Below are 17,490 nucleotides of genomic sequence, written 5' to 3'. Positions count from 1 at the left end.
ATAACTGTACCCTAGCACCTCTTTACGTGTCAGCATGCCGTCGGTTTGATTCATGAGAATTTTTTGCAAGAACCAGATCCAAGTTGGTGAGGATGATGATTTTGGCTGGCTTAGTAATGGTTACCTTTGCAATTGCGGTTCAGTACAGTTCCCTAAACATTTATGTAACAAGGACTAAACAGCGGAAGAGTATAATGGGCTAGACAAGGGATAAGGACTATCGGGGTACAATCTCTGCCAAATGTAAAATAATTTAAAATAAAAAATAAATCACTGAAACTCCAAAAAAGCTTGATTTGAATTCAATGCCTTTTTAGCCAAGTTACGCGTATCGTCCCTGGATGATTCTCTTGAGATGCGAATGAGCTCCTTGATCCCTCCGGTTAGAATGATGTCACGGGCGTTATCTTCTGCAAAGATGGGAAGGTGACAGGAACATCAGATGCGTGAGCTTATACACAGGGATCCAAAGGCGAGAGGCAAGTTCGACAGCTAGGCAGTTATACGTACCATTTTGAGCTAAATGGCAAAAGGCAAGCTCAATATGTCTTCGAGTTGAAGCAGAAAACGCTGACGAATTGGCCACCATCCAATTAAGAACACCTTCTTCGATGAGGAGGGATCTCCCTTTTCTGTGACCTATTTTGGGTGGAATGGCAAAAATATTGGATACACGAACTCAATATATCAAGTTTGCACAATTATCTTCAGGAAGAAGAGTTGGGCACAGTAGTTTCACATAGTGTTCAAGGTTTACCCCGTTAAGGGCATATTTAGGATATATTGTTTTGTTAGGCTCCGTTTAGTTCGCAAAAACTTTTCGCAAAAACATCATATCGAATCTTTAAACACCTAGATGAAGCATTAAATATACATGAACATTAAAACTAATTACAAAGTTATGCGGGAAATCGTGAGACTAATCTTTTAAGCCTAATTAGAACATGATTAGCCATAAATACTACAGTAACAACATGCAGTAATGACGGATTAATTAGACTCAAAAGATTCGTCTCGCGGTTTCTAGGCGGAATCTGAAATTTGTTTTACAAATAGAGTACGTTTAATACTTCAAATGAGTGTCCAAAAACTTAATTTGATGTTTTTGCAAACTAAACAAAGCGTATATGATTGGCTACTCTTGTAATGTTTTTGCTTCGTGTTCTTGTGAACACTATATGCATAGATGTACTGTATATTTCAAGTATGTATATATATCAGGCTCTACTATGTTTTCCTCTGTCCAACCACACCCAGATCGGCCAGAACTATCCAAACAGATTAAATTAAAAAACGATATCAATGCAACTATAAGGGGCTCTATTGATATTTAGGACAAGTAATAGAGAATTTACTGACCTTGACTTATTACTCGCGATTCACATTTTGCAAAGTTAGCCATTCCTCTTGCTATCTGAGCTATGACTTCGTTATGTCCACTCCGGAACATTCCTAGAAGTGCTTTTATTCCACCATCTTGTTTCAACATAACATGCAACTTTTCTGTAAAAAAAAGTACAGGTCAGACATTGTCAATATTCCATAGTGGTACGATTCAGTAGTTCACCCTCATAAGAGGAACATCGACCCCACTGAAATTACATGATTCTTAAAAGAACATAAATGACAAAAATGTATGTCAGCTTGACATATCCAGTGCATCAATCTACAAGTTTGACCAGTAAAACGCCATAAGCTTATCTTGTTCACATTCCACATTGCTATTTTTGTTCTTATCTTCAGTTCTGAATTACTAGTAGCCAGGGTTCAAATAGCTTCCCAGTAAGCCGTCCAGAACTAGGTATAGGTTAGGAGTGACTACTGCCTTACTGGCTGGAAGCCTGGAAGGATATAAACTAAACCAACAAATTTCAAATTTCAAATTTTTTTCCAGCTGGTATCTGCACAATTACCATCCAGTACTGGTCCAAAATTCAAAAATTGGATTTGAATTTTTATCTTGTAAAATCTGGTGTGGTGGAACCAGGGCCAGGGATCTAGGGAATAGTAGTATTTGGAATGACGCTAGCAACATAGTCAAACGGAACCAGTGTGCTCATAACAATAAGTGACACCTGCTGATCCACAATGAAGGTTCATAACTCTACACACTACATGATATTCAAGAAAAATGAATTTCCACATTAAAAGGAATATTTTAGATAAACCAACTGTAATGTCAGCTATAATGGATAAAATAAAGATAAGTTGTACCATTTCCACATAAGTTGGCAAGTGCACCAGCAACCATCCGCAGCGTTTGAGGATCATCGGTTTTAAATGCAACATTAGCTAATAATCGAGCTCCTCCTTTGTTCATTATTAGGCCCTGGTTTGATCCTGCACTTACAAGGATCAACTTAAGTTATCATCTGTTCATTTTCTAAAATATGACAATATAAATTTGAATAATAACATATATAGTTTAAATAAGTAAAAGATCTCATGCAGGAAACCTACTGAGAAGCTTTCCTTCTCAGTGCAATGACTGGGTGATTAGGCATGTGTGAAAGACATCCGATGAAAGATTATAACACACATGGCACACCGATTAACAAACATTTCCATATTTGCCATATTACCAGCAGTGAGCCAACTATGCAATGAAACAATAGCTCCTTTTGACAAAACATGGAAAAATAATTCTGATGGGACAGACTGAAATAGACATTACCATTCATTGCCAAATTAGCAATGGCACCAGCAGTGACTCGATGAATTGTGGTATTTTCTGATGTTTCTAGAAGTGACAGAAGAGCATCCAGCCCTCCTTCTTCAACGATCTTTTCCTGATTAATGTCTGCAATCTCAAATGAATAGGTGATAACAATTGACTATATGTTACAACAGTTACCTTCTAAAGGAGAGAACATAATATACACAGCAGATATCTGAAACAAAGCACTGCTTTAAGATTCTGGCTAGGTGTGGATTACACACTTCATATGGAACAGTAGCAATACATTAGTCCAAACAATTTGAACAATATGCCTCTTTCACTTTTTCAGATGTTATAACCAAAGAAGTCTACATTTTTAAATTAGACGGAAAGTCAGTGTTTCACATGAAGTTCCATACCTTCAGCAGCAAGATTAGCTACCACTTTTACAGCATGGATCTGCACCTCTATTTCCTCAGACTTCAATAGAGCCAGGACATTTGGAAGACCGACTGAATGCCAATTGGATCAAAAACAATTCAAGATTCTACACACAAAAGAAGGTGTACTGATATTGTACCACAAGGAAAAGTACCTTCTTCAAATATCTTTGATATGTTACCTCTCTGGCTAGATAGAAACTCTCTGGATTTTCCTGATTTAGACATAAAAGGCACATGACCTAACCCAGATCCTGATCTAACCATACCGCATAATGCTTTAGACTGTCAAAGAGAGAGCTTGACGTAAGAGTATGATTTAAAATGAGCATAAGAATGCCAAGGTTATAACGCAAAAAGGGTACCTCTTCAGAACAATTATCAGCCAAAGATTGTTTCAGCCTTAGAATTTCATCTTCAAGGCCCTGTCTGTGTCTCATTTCCTGTTGCACCTTCTCTTGTGTGGATTTCAGTTCTTCATACACCAACTCCTAAAAGAATAATTAAATAAAAATATGTATGGAAATTGTTACAAATTTGAGAAAACCTAAGCATCTATATCCATTTGTTTATGTACTTTTACCATACCTTCTCTGATATGAGTTCAGCAATTTTTTCTTCGAGTGAGCATATTTGACTCGTAAATTCTTCAGTGGTTCTGGAAAGCTGCTTTTCCAATTCACAGGTCATATTTGCCTGCAACAGGGATGTCCTCATGTTTGCATTTTCAAAATTCATATAGGATGTGTTTGCTAAAACAAAACCCTATAGGATGCAACCAATTCCTCCACCAAAACATAAATTGTTGCAAGGACATGCTACCAAAAGGCCATTAGAGCAAAAAAAAAAAAATACTGTAAAGAGCCCAAGGCAGGCCCAAGCTAATTGAAAGGAGGGCTGCTCAAGTGTTAAGTCCAGTTGGGAGAAAGGGGGTTCATGGTTGGAGACACCTAAGTAGACCTGGTCGAGAAATGAGGATACTGTATCAAAGCAAAAGAACTATCTGACTACAAGTCTAAAACATAGGTGCAGCAGTAAATTCTGAAAGTTTACCTGAACATAGCTCTGAGCATCACTCAGTTCTTGTAGTACACTTAATTGGTCGTTCATGCTAGCAGAACGTGATCTTTCATCTTCTAGTTGCCTCAACAGTTCTCTTATTTTCTTCTCATCAGATTTAGTTTTATCAGCAAGAATATTTGTGTTTGAAATGTTCTCAAGCTGTTTTTGCTACTAACAACAAATCTTGTGTTAGAACTGCAGAATTATTCTTGAAACAGAAATTCAATTATTCTTGAAACAGAAATTCTCATCTCAGTTTCAGCAGAAGTACATCAAATTAAAAATTAAAAAAACATTGCATAAGAGAGAACTATAATATTTCAGAGGAAAATCTACCTTATTCTCACCCAACGATGTTTCTAAGTAAATGATTTGTTCGGATAAAAGATTGTTTTTGCCTTTCTCTTTCTCAAGGTCCATCATCAATGTTTTGACTGTACATTCCAGTTGATGCTTTTCCATCTCTATATTCTGGTATATAAATCACATTTCACATCTATAATTCCCTGAAGCAAGTTGTTTTATGTACTCAAAGATATTTTTTTTGGAAAATTGCTATATGAAGAATTATACCTCAATTTTCACGGCAGATGTAACTTTTAAATCATTCAAGGATGCCTCTGATTCTCTGAGTTTCCTCTCCAATTGCATTTTCTCACTGTTTTTGAGCTTTTGCTGCCTCTCCATCTCTGAGGTGAGATGGTCAACCTCACGTTCTACCTTCTTGTATAGGCTTTCATAATCAACTTCCTCCTTTATCCTTATTGTGTTCACTATTTTCATTGCCTGAATTCACAAAATGACCTACTTAATGTGGTGTTATAAGACAAAAATGCACAAGAAAATTATATGAAATAACTTGACAACATCAATTTCTTGAGTAAATAACCAGAGCCATTGAATTCAATTGAAGAGGAATTGATAACAAGTGGATTGCATGAATCAACAAGTGGGTTAGTATAACGCAACATGCACAGTTGCAATGCATGCAAATTAATGCTGCTCAGTTCAATGTAGTGATTTCTACAGTTAAAAGCAGCTGAAATGGCATTTCTATCTCCTTAAAACTAAGTGCATCATGTTAGTAAGGCAGGAATATGGCAAATTTTGTTGAACTGGGACGGAGTAGAATTTATATATTAGTTAACCATCATATATCAATTGAGAGAAGCTATGGATGCTGTCATTACTGTTAGTTGCAAGAATAGGTTCCATAAAATAGAAAGCAATGCAATATTGACCAATCTACACTTACTCGTTGCCCAAACATAATTGTGCTTGAAGTTTCTGAGAAATGCCTTGCAGATGGACCTATTGTCACAATGAGTGAAGTCCTAGCAGTCCCTGCAATTGAAGATTTTAGTAAATAAGTTTAACATATGATGGCGTGGTGAAATAAAAGTAGCCACGATGTTTGGACAACCATAAGCAAGTCAAATAACAAACAAAAAGGAAATGATACCTCCAAATGAATCACGCAGTATCCTTGTAAGTTTCGAATCTCTTATTGGTATATGAGGACTATTTTCTGCTATAGCGTTAATGCACTTGCCTAGAGATGTTAATGAAAGATTGATGAACTTGGCTTCTTCAATCATGTGGCCTTCACTTCCTGGGAGACAAAAGGTTACCTTTACAAAAAAATATAAAATATGAACAAGTTTGTGTCAGTATATGATAATACCTACCAGATTTATCGATGCGTTCTGATCCAGCAAGGTCAACAATCAAGAGCTTGCTCTTGAGAACAGGTGGTAAACTATCAGAAAAAAGGTCGCCTGTACCATTAGGAAGAGAGGTAGTGCTTTCATCTTTTGCTCTTGAACTTCTTTGTATATGAATCTGAAAAGAATATCAAATTCACATCGACATGTAATTCACATTAGAACTTAAAATAGAATACTCACATCAAGGAAGAAGAACATACAATGAGAATAGCATGACTACGAGATGATTCCGTGTTCATCTTAGTATTAGCAGCATGACGATTCATCTCACCAATTTGGAGAAGTTGAAAAACATGTTCAAGATCTCTGATTTCAACTATAGCAGCACCAGGCAAAGAAACTTCACCAGTTTTTGGATCCTCAACAATTGGAATATTAGTCTTCTCTGGAGCGAGTAAATCTTGCACAGATTCTAAGTACAACTATAAATTAAATAGACATACACATTAGCATGGAGATACTTAGATCAATTCCTATTATTCATAAAAAAAGTATGGAGATAGAAGCATATGCACAATCTACTTGTGACTTGGTTAAATGAATCATGTCAAGTTTTTACTGATTTGCAATATACAATGAACTATAACATGTCATCCCCCATTTGTCCAGTTTCTTATGCAAGTTATCTAGAATGATAAATTGCCTTCTGCCATCGCCCCCCCCCCCCAACAACACACACACACATTTCTGTAGAGTGTATTCTACGTGAGTAACCATCACATGGTAAAATACCTGGAATTATGGATGGATTAGGATTAAAGTGAGTGAAAATACTAAAACCCAAGAATGAATTAGGTATCAGATGAGTGAAAAGTAAAACATCCAAACATGTCCTGTTATACATAACCTACTTAATGTAATGTATTAATACACAACAAACCACTGCTGATTTCTGTTTTCCATAATCTGTTTGTTCAAGTTGATTATACAAATGTGTACTAGTCACCACTAATATCAATGTATGTGACGATATGGCATGGCAATCATGTAATGATTAGCATATAAATATGACTTCTTGCATTAATCAAGCATATTTGAAGATTCCTAGATAATAAGAAAGTAGAAACAGTTCCACCATTTCATGCCAATAAAAATGATGCCTATCAGTAAGAAATAATAATATATGTTTAATAACAAATAACTTCTGTCGAGAATATAACCTGAAGAAATGATATTGCCACACCGTCTGTCTCCAAAGACATGACAGAAAGGATGTCTTCCAATGCTCTGACCATTATTCCACGTTCAGAAGGGTCATCTTTTCCAAGCCGACCAACTGTGTATGTCTTGCCAGTACCTGTTTGACCGTAAGCCATCACGGTCCCATTATATCCTTCTAACACACTCTGCGAGATTTATCAGAATAGTTTCTACATTTTCTCAGGATAATATAGTCAAATACCATATGCAAATGGGTCATAATCTAGTAATAGGCTAAAAGGAAAATCCAATTTCCATGCACATAATAATAGTTTGTTCCTACTAGCAACAAAAAAAGGGTGTTCCTAACCCCTAAGGCATAGTTGCAGTCCTGTCGTACACCATTTGGCACCAAAGAGAAACACTTCCTCATAGTAATCAAGTTATACCAACTTTTTTTTTTTTGCCGGGAAGGCCCAAGAAAGAGCTCCCAATTTTCATTAAAATAGGGGAATTTACAAAAAGGAAAACAGCTATCAGTCCAGAGAACTGTAGAGATACAGCCGGGGTAAGACCAAAAGCCTAAAAACTGAAGGACCAACTAGAACCCAAACCAGCTAGCCAATTCCGGCCGGTTCCCTGAAGAAACCTGCCTCCTTCCAGACCGACAGCTCTTCTCTAAACTCCAGGAACCACTGAGCTGCCAATCTGCTTGGATGATTGAAAATAGCATCTTTGATACAGGAATTTGGAAACAGCGCAATATCTATTCAAAGACTGAAGTATCACACGTGCAATTTGGGAGAAAATAGCATCACGAATGGATTGCAATTTCGCAAACCTGGCACATGATCGCCATGAATCACTGCTGGATTCATATTCTCATAGCATGGGAGATATGGTATGAAAGAAATAGGTGGGTATTCAAGAACAAGGAGATGCAGACACAAGTCACGTGCAAGATCAAAGATGAGATAAGAATGTGGATCACATGTGGAGCTAAAGATCTAGAGAGAATATCGGCTTAGTTTCCACTGGCTTGTCCACTTTTCCTTTTACAGCGTGGTCAATTTGTTCACATTTCTTCCTCTACTTAATACAACACTAGCAAATACTGGCTCAGTTTTAAAAAAGGCATTTGCAATGAAAATGTGTTGTTCATGGTTAGCAGTACGTTGCATGTGAAAATAAAAGGGTGGTCACATACAACTTACCTCAACTACAGGCTTTGCAACGACCTCATATATTCGTTTTTGCGAAGCGTTTTCACTGAAAACCTCATCAAATTTATATGATTCACAATTCCAGTTGTTTTTCTTTAGCCTCAGCTTCTTACACTACAGACATTAAATCAAGCAACCAATAAGTAATTAAGTAGCTAATAAGGTAGTGGTGTTAATTGCTTTATAATGAGGTGCAGACTACAGAGGGTAAAATAGGGTGCATACCTCAGGCTGCAACTCAACACAACTATCAAAATCTGCGCCATGAGCTAAGTCATCAGAGTTCTTTGGTCGGAGCCTTACAGCAACTCTCACTCTGCACGAATCTGTGTAGAAGACCGTTTATCAATTCTGAAAACATATTGTATTAACACGAACTCCACATAAAGCATATTACGCTACCTTCGACCCATCAGAATTCGAGAAAACTGAACTGGTTACAGTTATCTAGAAGAAAGTTTTATGTTAGCAGCACGATGAACAGCGCGCAGATTCAGAGCGAATAGTATGAAGAAGCGCACATATTATCTAAACAAACATGAAATGAACAAGTGGATAGAAATGAGGTGACATAGTACTACTGTGTTCATATGATTGCGATTTTGTTGTAATAGTAAACTTCCAATGCTGAAATGTATAAATGGTCACCCCTCCTACGAAAATGGCATCCCCGTCACCGTTGCAAGTACCCCCATCCCATTTCGATTTTTCCCGAAAAAACGACCGAAACGACGAACAGCGAAAACCATCAGTACGCGCTTCCGACGAAAACTACGAATAGCGAAAACCACAATACGCGCGCCCGCCGAACCAACGAAGTGCTCTCTCCGATCATTCACGGGGGGTGCGGACCAGCCGGCTCATCGAGCGGCGCTCAGCAGCACAGGACGACGTACCTGAGTCCCCGTCGTTGTCAGCAGCAGGCCGCGCGAGGGAGTGGGAGGGCCTGCGGTGCGGGGCGACCGACCTGGAGCGCCCGGCGGCTCGGGGCGGCGCCCCGTGCCTCTCCACGGACCGCACCGACGCCCGCCCAGTCGCCGCCATCGCGCCCAACCCAAGCACGCCGCCTATCCCCCCTCGGCCGTCGCCGCGGGGGCGCGGGGGGATCGGGAGGAGGCGGCGGGGAACGAAGGATAGAGAGAGAGAGGAAGCCGCGGCGAGATGGAGAGAGAGAGAGAGAGGCGTTGGGGTTTTTTTTGAGTGCGCGTTTGAGTTGAGGCGCGCACGACGGGCGGCGGGCGGGCGGGCGGAAGAGGAAGAGGACGGAAACGGAGTGGTGGCTTGCAGGAGAAGGCGCTCGCGACGCTGTAACGCTCTCTCCTGCTTTGAATTGTTTATTATTGTTGGTTGGAGGGTTGATACTGGGTGAGGTGGGTCGATCCAACGGTGCAGGATGCCCGCGGCGACTGACGCTTGTCGGTTTTTGGGGTTTAGTGAGTGGTTGGAGGGTTGATATTGCGTGTGGTTATGGATCCAACGGCGGAGGATGCCCCCACGACTGACACCTCCCGTGAGTGGGAGTGGGGTGTCGCTGGCGCTGCCTTTGCTGCCGGTGGTGGTGATTAGAGCCGGTACAATAGCTAACTTTAACCTAGTAGCTATTAGGGCAGGTATAACACTTGTCTTTAAGAGCAAGTTTAAATAGTATAGCCAACAACTAGCTCCAATTTATCTATAGTCAATCTAATAGCCTATTCATATAATATTTGTCTATAAAACATTACTACATGGTCTTACATGTCATATACATACTCTGTCTTGGAGTCCGCGTGCAGCTGGCTACAAATTAGTAGCCCATCTCTCTTCTCTCTCCTCTCTTATCTCTTTAAAATATACTTATAGCATGCTACTATACCTGCTCTAAGCTGTCTGTATGTTATGAAATTTGCAAAAAAAACCCTCATCATCTAACAGACGACCACAACGTCTCTTCGTGAAGAGATGGCAGGATTACGTGCTCCAATGCCAAACCGACATCGCTAGTATTGTTGTATGTTGCGTCTCGTCTATTCACTAGTACTATTGATTACCTTGATATACGTGTTAAATGATAAATTAAATATTTTGTAGACAAACAAATAGACAAATCATTGTACAAGCTATCTATTTAGCTGTCTGTATGTGTCAAATAGACAACAACCATCTATACTGTTGTACTTTCCCTAAATCATACTCTCTTCATCCCCGAAAAAACTAACTTTTCGGTTTTTATGTCAAGCGTTTAACTATCCATCTTATTTGAAAAATTTTCAAGAAACTTTTAAAAAATTAGTCACACATAATGTAATATTTACATTTTATCATCTAATAAAAATAAAATTATCAATCATAACTTTTTTTAATAAGATGAAGAGTCAAACATTGTATCTAAAAACTGCAAAGTTGATTTGTTTTGGAACAGATGGAGTATTTTAAAGAGATAAAGAGAAAAGAGAAGGACAGTTAGCTACAGATCTATAGTCAGCTATAGCATAGGCTTCAAGACGTAGTATGTATATAACATGTGGGACCAGGTATTAATATTTTGTAAGTAACTATTACATGAATTGACTATTATATTGATTATGAATGATTTGGAACCAGTGGTTATCTTGTTGCATTGCTTCTTTTACTGTTTTACACGGTGTCATCCCTGTTCATCCGTGAGAGTAATAACTACTTCCTCTCTCAACTTATATTTATAAATTTAAATTTAAATTTTTAATCTAAAATTTAGAGTCGGTTTTAATTTTTTTTATCATAGATTAATTTTTAGTTTTGACTTTTAGATCATTACGAACATATATATAAATTTTATTTATAAATTATTTTTTTATTCGATCCCCGCCTACCCTTGTACACCCCCATCAATTATTTCACATTTATTTTTTTCACATTTATTTGTCTCCTTTCTTGTCCCTACCTACACTTCACACTTATACGTCCCTTATCTTTTCGCTTTTACTTATATTTATAAACCAAAAATTAAATTTCTATCTTAAATTTAAAGTTAATTTTGTCTTTTTTCATAGAAGTTTATTTTTTAATTTTGACTTTTAGATCGCTAATAATACATATATAAAAGTTTTTTTCCGCAAACAATCGCCCTCCTATTCAATTTCTCATTTATTAAGAAATACCAGTGTTTTCTTAATCCGTATTAACAATTAAGAAATACTTATATTTTTTAATGCAATACGACAAGATATATTATTAGGTGGTATCTAAGCATACATGGAGGTTTTGAGATGTTCACGAAATGAACACAATAAGCACAATTCTGAAATGAGCTAATACAGCGATTCAGTACGAACAAAGATCAAGCCATAGTCAAGATATCCGCAAATTTCTCCATTCCTGATACATATCACATGATACATCTACCTATCAAATAAAAGATGGGCACTGAACAAAAACGAACACCACAAAAAATGGAATCTGAACTAAGCAACACAACATTACAGATTTTCGATAGGCCTGTATAGACAACACTAGTAGCTCAGCAACCCCGTGTATGAATGGATTGGAAAACCCAACTTTAGTCTATAGACAAAGCATTGTGCTCATTTCTCCACTTACGGCAGCAAAATCCCCCACGTATAAGAAATAGCTTTATCTTGCTTAGAGATCCCGCCGTAGCCCGTAGGAGCCTCTATGCCAAAAATCCTATACAAATGAGCAACAATACACTTGGCCCAGTGGCCTCACACTCTTCGCAGAGGTTGAGCCCCAGACCCGAATTCGCCAAGATAGTAATTGCACTGTTTGCTACTCTCACATGACTATGAACTTCCTGTTAAACTCGCAGATGACGCATATATCTCCAAGGAATGCTCCGGTATGTATGTAAGACCTGTTGTAGAAAGATATCTAACATGAATTAGAATGAAACATCGAATAGATTTCACTATAGTCCACACACCTTTCTTTTTCAATCATTTTTAAGGGAAATATGTTAACATCCTAATAATCTTGAAATTTATATTATAACAGATTGTGAAAAGAAAATTTCATTCTCAATGCTCACTAATTGTTTGGCTTTTCCTGTATTTTTGCTATGCTCGCAAGGAAAAATGTATACCTTTCTCCCTTATAGTTATTTGAAGTGTATCCAGTGTAATGATCCCATCTGTTAGCGGAAGTAGCTCAAGCTTGACCGTGGTGCTTGAACGTGCAGGAATACACCTACCACAATGGCAATAGCAAATGTTATTCTTCAGCGCATAGAAATACATGTACGTGAGATGTTCATAAAAACAAAAGCAGGTCAGGATCAATACCCTAAAGGAACTGCACTCTGCAACCACAGATGAGTACAGCCTCCAGAAGTGCTTATTCTATTTCCTCCATTGTCAATTTCTTTTGGAGAGCCAGCAAGGACCGAATTCAATCTACGAAAACCAGCTCGATGTTTACCCAAGCCAGATCTTCTACCAGACTCGTTAAGATTATCATAGGAACTATTTGGCGTGGTTGGAGCTGAGTTCAAGGATACAACTGAAGAAGAACCAGACGCTTCTGGAGCAAGAACTGTTACCGTAAGGTTTTCTGAAGTCATATTAGTAGCCTCGAGGGTTAAGACCTGGAAAGCAACAATGGACTATTATCAAAGTGAAACATGGAGAATCTTCATAATACACCTGAAAAGGCACCGGAATTACCTGCACTGGGAGTTGAGGAACTCGAGCACTAGAAATAGGATTCCGTAAAGACAGTTCTGATGATACAGAGATCATAAGGTCACTGGCTACACAAGGTCGCCAGCTTGTGGCCTGCTTGAAGAAAAGTTTTGATTCTACACAAGGTCACCAGAAAGGTTGGAAGTCAGGATTAACAGCTCCACACTTGTTACGAAGCACTTAATCGACATGCTCAATATTTTACCTGTGTAATTGCAGCGATATGATACAAGTACAGCATATTGATCCGCGAGAGAGACGCTGGTATCGCCAACCTTAGGCACAGAAACATTTGTGGCAACTCCATTCATCTTAGGGAGTGACAAAGTCAAAGGTGCATCACTGTTGAACCTGCGGTCCTTGGATGACATAGTTGCTGGCTTAAGAATAAAAGAGTGCTCCTCGCCTCTCCTGGAAAGAAAGAGTTGACATTTAAGAAAGATGGAAGCTTCCAGAATTCAACAGAAGCTTCAATGATTAGCATAAGTTGCAAGAAATGCTTAACATACAACCATCTTTATTACTAGGATGGATTCACTACTAGAATCTGGTGGAAGCAAAAGGGAAATGTGGAATTTAATTCAGTCCTGCTTCCACTAAACCAGTGTTCTAGGCCATATAAGACCATCTTCTTTGAGACAAAACTGGAAATTTGAGGAAGATGAGTAACTGATGCCAAAAACATGGTGCGATTTTCTTTTTTGGTCTATAAAGGCTACAAATGCAGGCTTCTGAATGTGGTAGATTCAGAGGGGGAACTGAACCAAATCGATTTCTTTGCATGAAGCTGAAATGGTGGGTAGAGAGCAGAATCCATGAGAAATTGCATGTACCTGAGTGCAAGATTTGGTAAGCTGTGGCCATGCCCAACCTCAATACTGGCAATTGGTAGTGACAAAGGAGCACCTCCTTTGGATGCTTCCTCAAAGACAATTGTAATCGCATCTACGAATACAACTATGTCTTTCACATGCTGTGGAGCAATATTCTGAAATTTGAAGATATAAGCATTAGGTTTGGAAGCTTCTCTAAGGAAGAGGAATAAATGGACAGAGGTATTTGTAGTACCTTGATTAGAACACAGAGAAGATTCTCTGCAGTACATTTTGCGGAAAAAGAATGAACCTCAATTGGTTGAATGATCTCAACTTTTCTCTGCCATCTTTTCCCTGGTAGATATACACCTTCTAGACCACAACGTACAGAATATCGTTCAGGCTCCAATGGAACTCCTCTGAAGGAAAGCTGTCCATCATTTATAATATCAGGTGTTTTTGCAGGCTTTTCAGGCACAAATTCTTGAGTTTCAGAAATTGGTGGCGGCCTTATGTTGGGTAGTTGATTGGAGGAGGCTGAAGGCATGGAATAGCTTCTGAAATGATTTAATGAAAAAATTTGAGAACCAGAAGAAGAATAAGATTGCTTGTGTGATGCACTAGGATTGAGAGTAGGAGGTGATAAGGAACGAGGAGGAGGTAGTGTCCGATCCAAAGGTAGCAGCCAGCTTAGCAGCTCCTGACATGGATCATCATCACCACTAGAAACTCCATTGATCATATTCTCAGTTACGTAATTGTTAGATGAAGATTTCTCAAATTGAAGAACTTCAAGCATAGGATCTTCCATTTTGTTAACACCAACATTCACTTGCAAAACAACCTGCATCCTTCCAACAAAGAACATAAGTGATTAATCAGCGTACGTTTAATATCTAAAATTACAAATACATGAGTGATTAGTCCGTTCTTTCTAAGAAGGCATGCTTGTCTAAGAAATTAAAAGTCATACTTATTGGATTAATTAGTTGTGAAATATTCATATATTAAATTTTTATCCACTGATTTCACTTAAGGTAATGAGATATGACTTTTAAAATTCTCAGGACATTGCTCGCTACTGTGATTAATATAAAGTTGCAGAAAATAAAGATAAGTACTGAAAGGCATGGCATGTTGTATCAGCCAGCGTTGACAATCTCGTAAGAGGCTAAGACTCACACAATTAAGTAGCAGATGAGAACAGTCTCTGGGTACCATGTTTATATGCCTGGCGAAGTTATCATTGAAGTATCCAACTCAATTATTTATGCAGTAAGTACTCATAAATAAACATCCAATAGGCATTCATTAAATGGAATTCTAGTGTATGGTGTCACCAAGTAACTAAACAGAAGGATCATTCATACCACGATATCTCCATTTTGCAGAGCATAGCACCTTGCTGCACCACGAGCAACTCCTCCAGATGTGCTACCATCAAAAACTCCTTTATCAGAAATGGTATTGTAAGCATTACTCCTTGAAGCCTTATTATTTTCCAGGCCATCTGAATATGACTGTTCTTCTGGCACCTTTGATACAGCTAGTCTTTTCTTGGACCAGAGAGCTTCATCTGACTCTGCAATTCGAACAAAAAAATTGGACATTTTGAATCTTTGCAGCATACTTTCAATTTGTTGCTTGTGGTCTTCCAAACGAAGGAAAGATTCGGTTTCCAAAATATCTTGTTTTGAAGGAGACATTTCCAAAATATCTTGTTTTGAAGGAGACATTTCGCCATTGAGTTCAACACTCTGCATGTCATCCTCAACAACCTGAGAACCGTTCTCTCCATTTTTTCCATCAGCATCACCATTTTCAGTGACATGACTAGATTTATTTCCATTCCTAGACATCACGGCAGCAATTCTAAATGGAGATATAACCTGTGCATCTTGCTTAGAAGCTGACAAGCACGCCAATATATGAACCTGCTCACCTGATAACTGAACTACTTCAGATTCAAGAAACCAGACAGAAGCATGATTCACTAGTGACAGACCCCCTGAGTAATGTCATAGGAAATATGCACTTACCAGGAAAAAGGAAGGAGCGATCCAGAGGCTGTAACTGCAACATGTCTGAAAGGCCATTCCAGTCATCAGGAAGCTTCTCTGTGGAAATAAATTGAAGATGTTACTGACCATACGGAAGGATCGATCGTTACTAGTTTATGACACTTTTAAAAGCATAATTTATGTTCCATAGCACTTCAGAAAGAAATAAAATGATTTATTGGATTTACTTAAAATATTAGCAGATCTTGTAAAGACATCCCCCACAAATGGCTTCATATTGACCAAGTTTTCGCAGTAAAGAATTGAACGTTTCAGCGAACCATAAGCAGATAACTGATAATATGAGGTAGCACTGCAATAATTTTACCAATGGTGTGATAAAATTTGCTAAGCACCAGTAATGACTTTTAATGAAAATAAAGACGGTCAAGTCAGAGGGCACCTACTGTTTGGAATTGTGATCCATCCTTCGTCATCCGAAATATCGGTATGCTTTCCTGCAGGAGCTGGATTTTTCGAATCTACATCCGAAGAGTCCCCACCGGTATCTACAGCTCCATTATTGGCGTCTCCATCTTCAATTGACGCAGAGGGCTGATATGGATCGTCGGCAATAAGACCCTCCAGAGTTGTGACTGGTCTTTGTAGGCCATCCTTGTAGTGGTCTTGCTCAGGAATCCGCGGCAGCTCAGGAACCACAGGCTGCGAAGTTCGGTAGAGGAAATTCATCTCTAGCCGTCAAGCTCCTGCCAAGCAAGCAAGCGGGTGAAAAGGCGGAAATACACAAAGGATTTGTCAAGTTTGCAGTTCATCCTACAGCACGAAATCCAACATATGGTACGGCACCAGGGAGCTCCAGTTCCACAAACAGAAACAGAACCAACGCGGGCAACGAGGATTCATCGATCCGGCAGCTCAGTGGAGACAAAAACAACGAGACTTCACGTCAGATCAGGCAACCACCCGCGACCCAAGGAGCCCATTCGAGGCAGCAATTCCCCACGCTGGCGCCTGATCTAGCAGCTGCGCTGCGCATTTCCGCCGGTGCGGAGGCCTAGCAATCCAGCAGCAACTGCCCACTCCACTGAAGAAGAAGAAGGAGAAGAAGAGGTGCGGCTTAGATCACACTTACAGCGGGGGCTTCCTATGGCATCAAACTCAAGTGGGCTCGGAGAACCGCCGGAGCGGAGAGAGTGCGCGCGGCGGCGGGGGGGATCCGGGAGCGAGCGATCGCGTGTGGGGATGGGGGGTTGGGGTGAGGGGGTGGGGGGGGGGGGAGAGCGGCGCCGTCGTGCGCACGAGAGGGACCGGCGGCCTGCTGCTGTTGGCCGTGGCGCTCCGGGGGACGGATCTGAGCCGGAGACGATGGTCCATGGCGATGGGGCGGCTTAAACTAATCCTTCCAGTTGCCATACCCAAAGCCCAGCTTCGGCCCATCAGCCCATCTACCTGAACCTGATTACCCTTCCTATGCGGGTTCATTCTTTTAAAATTATTGATGAAACATGAAAGATCATTTGATTTTACAATAGCTAATTAATAATATAAATGATGTAATCAATTATTATGAAGTTGAAAATTCATTTTAGAATTGTGAGATGATAAACTTCTCTGCAGAAACTTTTTATAAAAAATACACCATTTACTAGTTCGGAAAGTGGCGTGCAAATGCTGAGGAAAAATTTAACAAAAATTTAGCATAAAGAATACAGCCAAGCCGAGACGAAATCCGATCAGTTTTTGAC

At 39.3% G+C, this 17,490-nt stretch overlaps 2 protein-coding genes across 3 annotated transcripts; both read right to left on the bottom strand.

Moving 5' to 3' along the window:
- Positions 1–71: 71 nt before the first annotated feature.
- On the bottom strand, positions 72–9,295 carry LOC102709441 (kinesin-like protein KIN-UA). Its single transcript, XM_040522779.1, has 20 exons — positions 9,148–9,295; positions 8,477–8,595; positions 8,243–8,365; positions 7,049–7,234; positions 6,089–6,310; positions 5,850–6,003; positions 5,624–5,773; positions 5,417–5,505; positions 4,735–4,947; positions 4,498–4,632; positions 4,153–4,329; positions 3,688–3,795; positions 3,465–3,590; positions 3,255–3,384; positions 3,079–3,171; positions 2,675–2,800; positions 2,215–2,340; positions 1,360–1,503; positions 511–639; positions 72–410 (listed from the first exon to the last, which is right to left on the bottom strand). Exons 1-20 carry the CDS (start codon positions 9,293–9,295, stop codon positions 271–273), a joined length of 2,838 nt encoding a protein of 945 aa, XP_040378713.1. The 3' UTR covers positions 72–270.
- A 2,353-nt stretch (positions 9,296–11,648) lies between these two features.
- On the bottom strand, positions 11,649–17,002 carry LOC102709155. 2 transcript variants are annotated; one of them, XM_006649354.3, is made up of 11 exons: positions 16,878–17,002; positions 16,192–16,491; positions 15,764–15,841; positions 15,095–15,666; positions 13,978–14,568; positions 13,743–13,897; positions 13,115–13,320; positions 12,892–13,025; positions 12,511–12,812; positions 12,312–12,415; positions 11,649–12,083 (listed from the first exon to the last, which is right to left on the bottom strand). In XM_006649354.3, the coding sequence occupies exons 2-11, from the start codon at positions 16,472–16,474 to the stop codon at positions 12,013–12,015; spliced, it is 2,496 nt and encodes an 831-aa protein (XP_006649417.2). In that variant the 5' UTR covers positions 16,475–16,491; positions 16,878–17,002; the 3' UTR covers positions 11,649–12,012. The 2 variants fall into 2 exon arrangements, with proteins under 2 accessions (XP_006649417.2, XP_015691158.2); XM_015835672.2 differs by lacking the exon at positions 16,878–17,002 and having other exon boundaries at positions 15,095–15,673; positions 16,192–16,309.
- Between the last annotated feature and the right edge of the window lie 488 nt (positions 17,003–17,490).

This window comes from Oryza brachyantha, chromosome 3 (assembly GCF_000231095.2).
Source record: "Oryza brachyantha chromosome 3, ObraRS2, whole genome shotgun sequence".
In the NCBI taxonomy this organism is placed as follows: Eukaryota; Viridiplantae; Streptophyta; class Magnoliopsida; order Poales; family Poaceae; genus Oryza; species Oryza brachyantha.
Note: the sequence above shows the minus strand (reverse complement) of the source record. Positions and strands in the feature narration are given on the sequence as shown.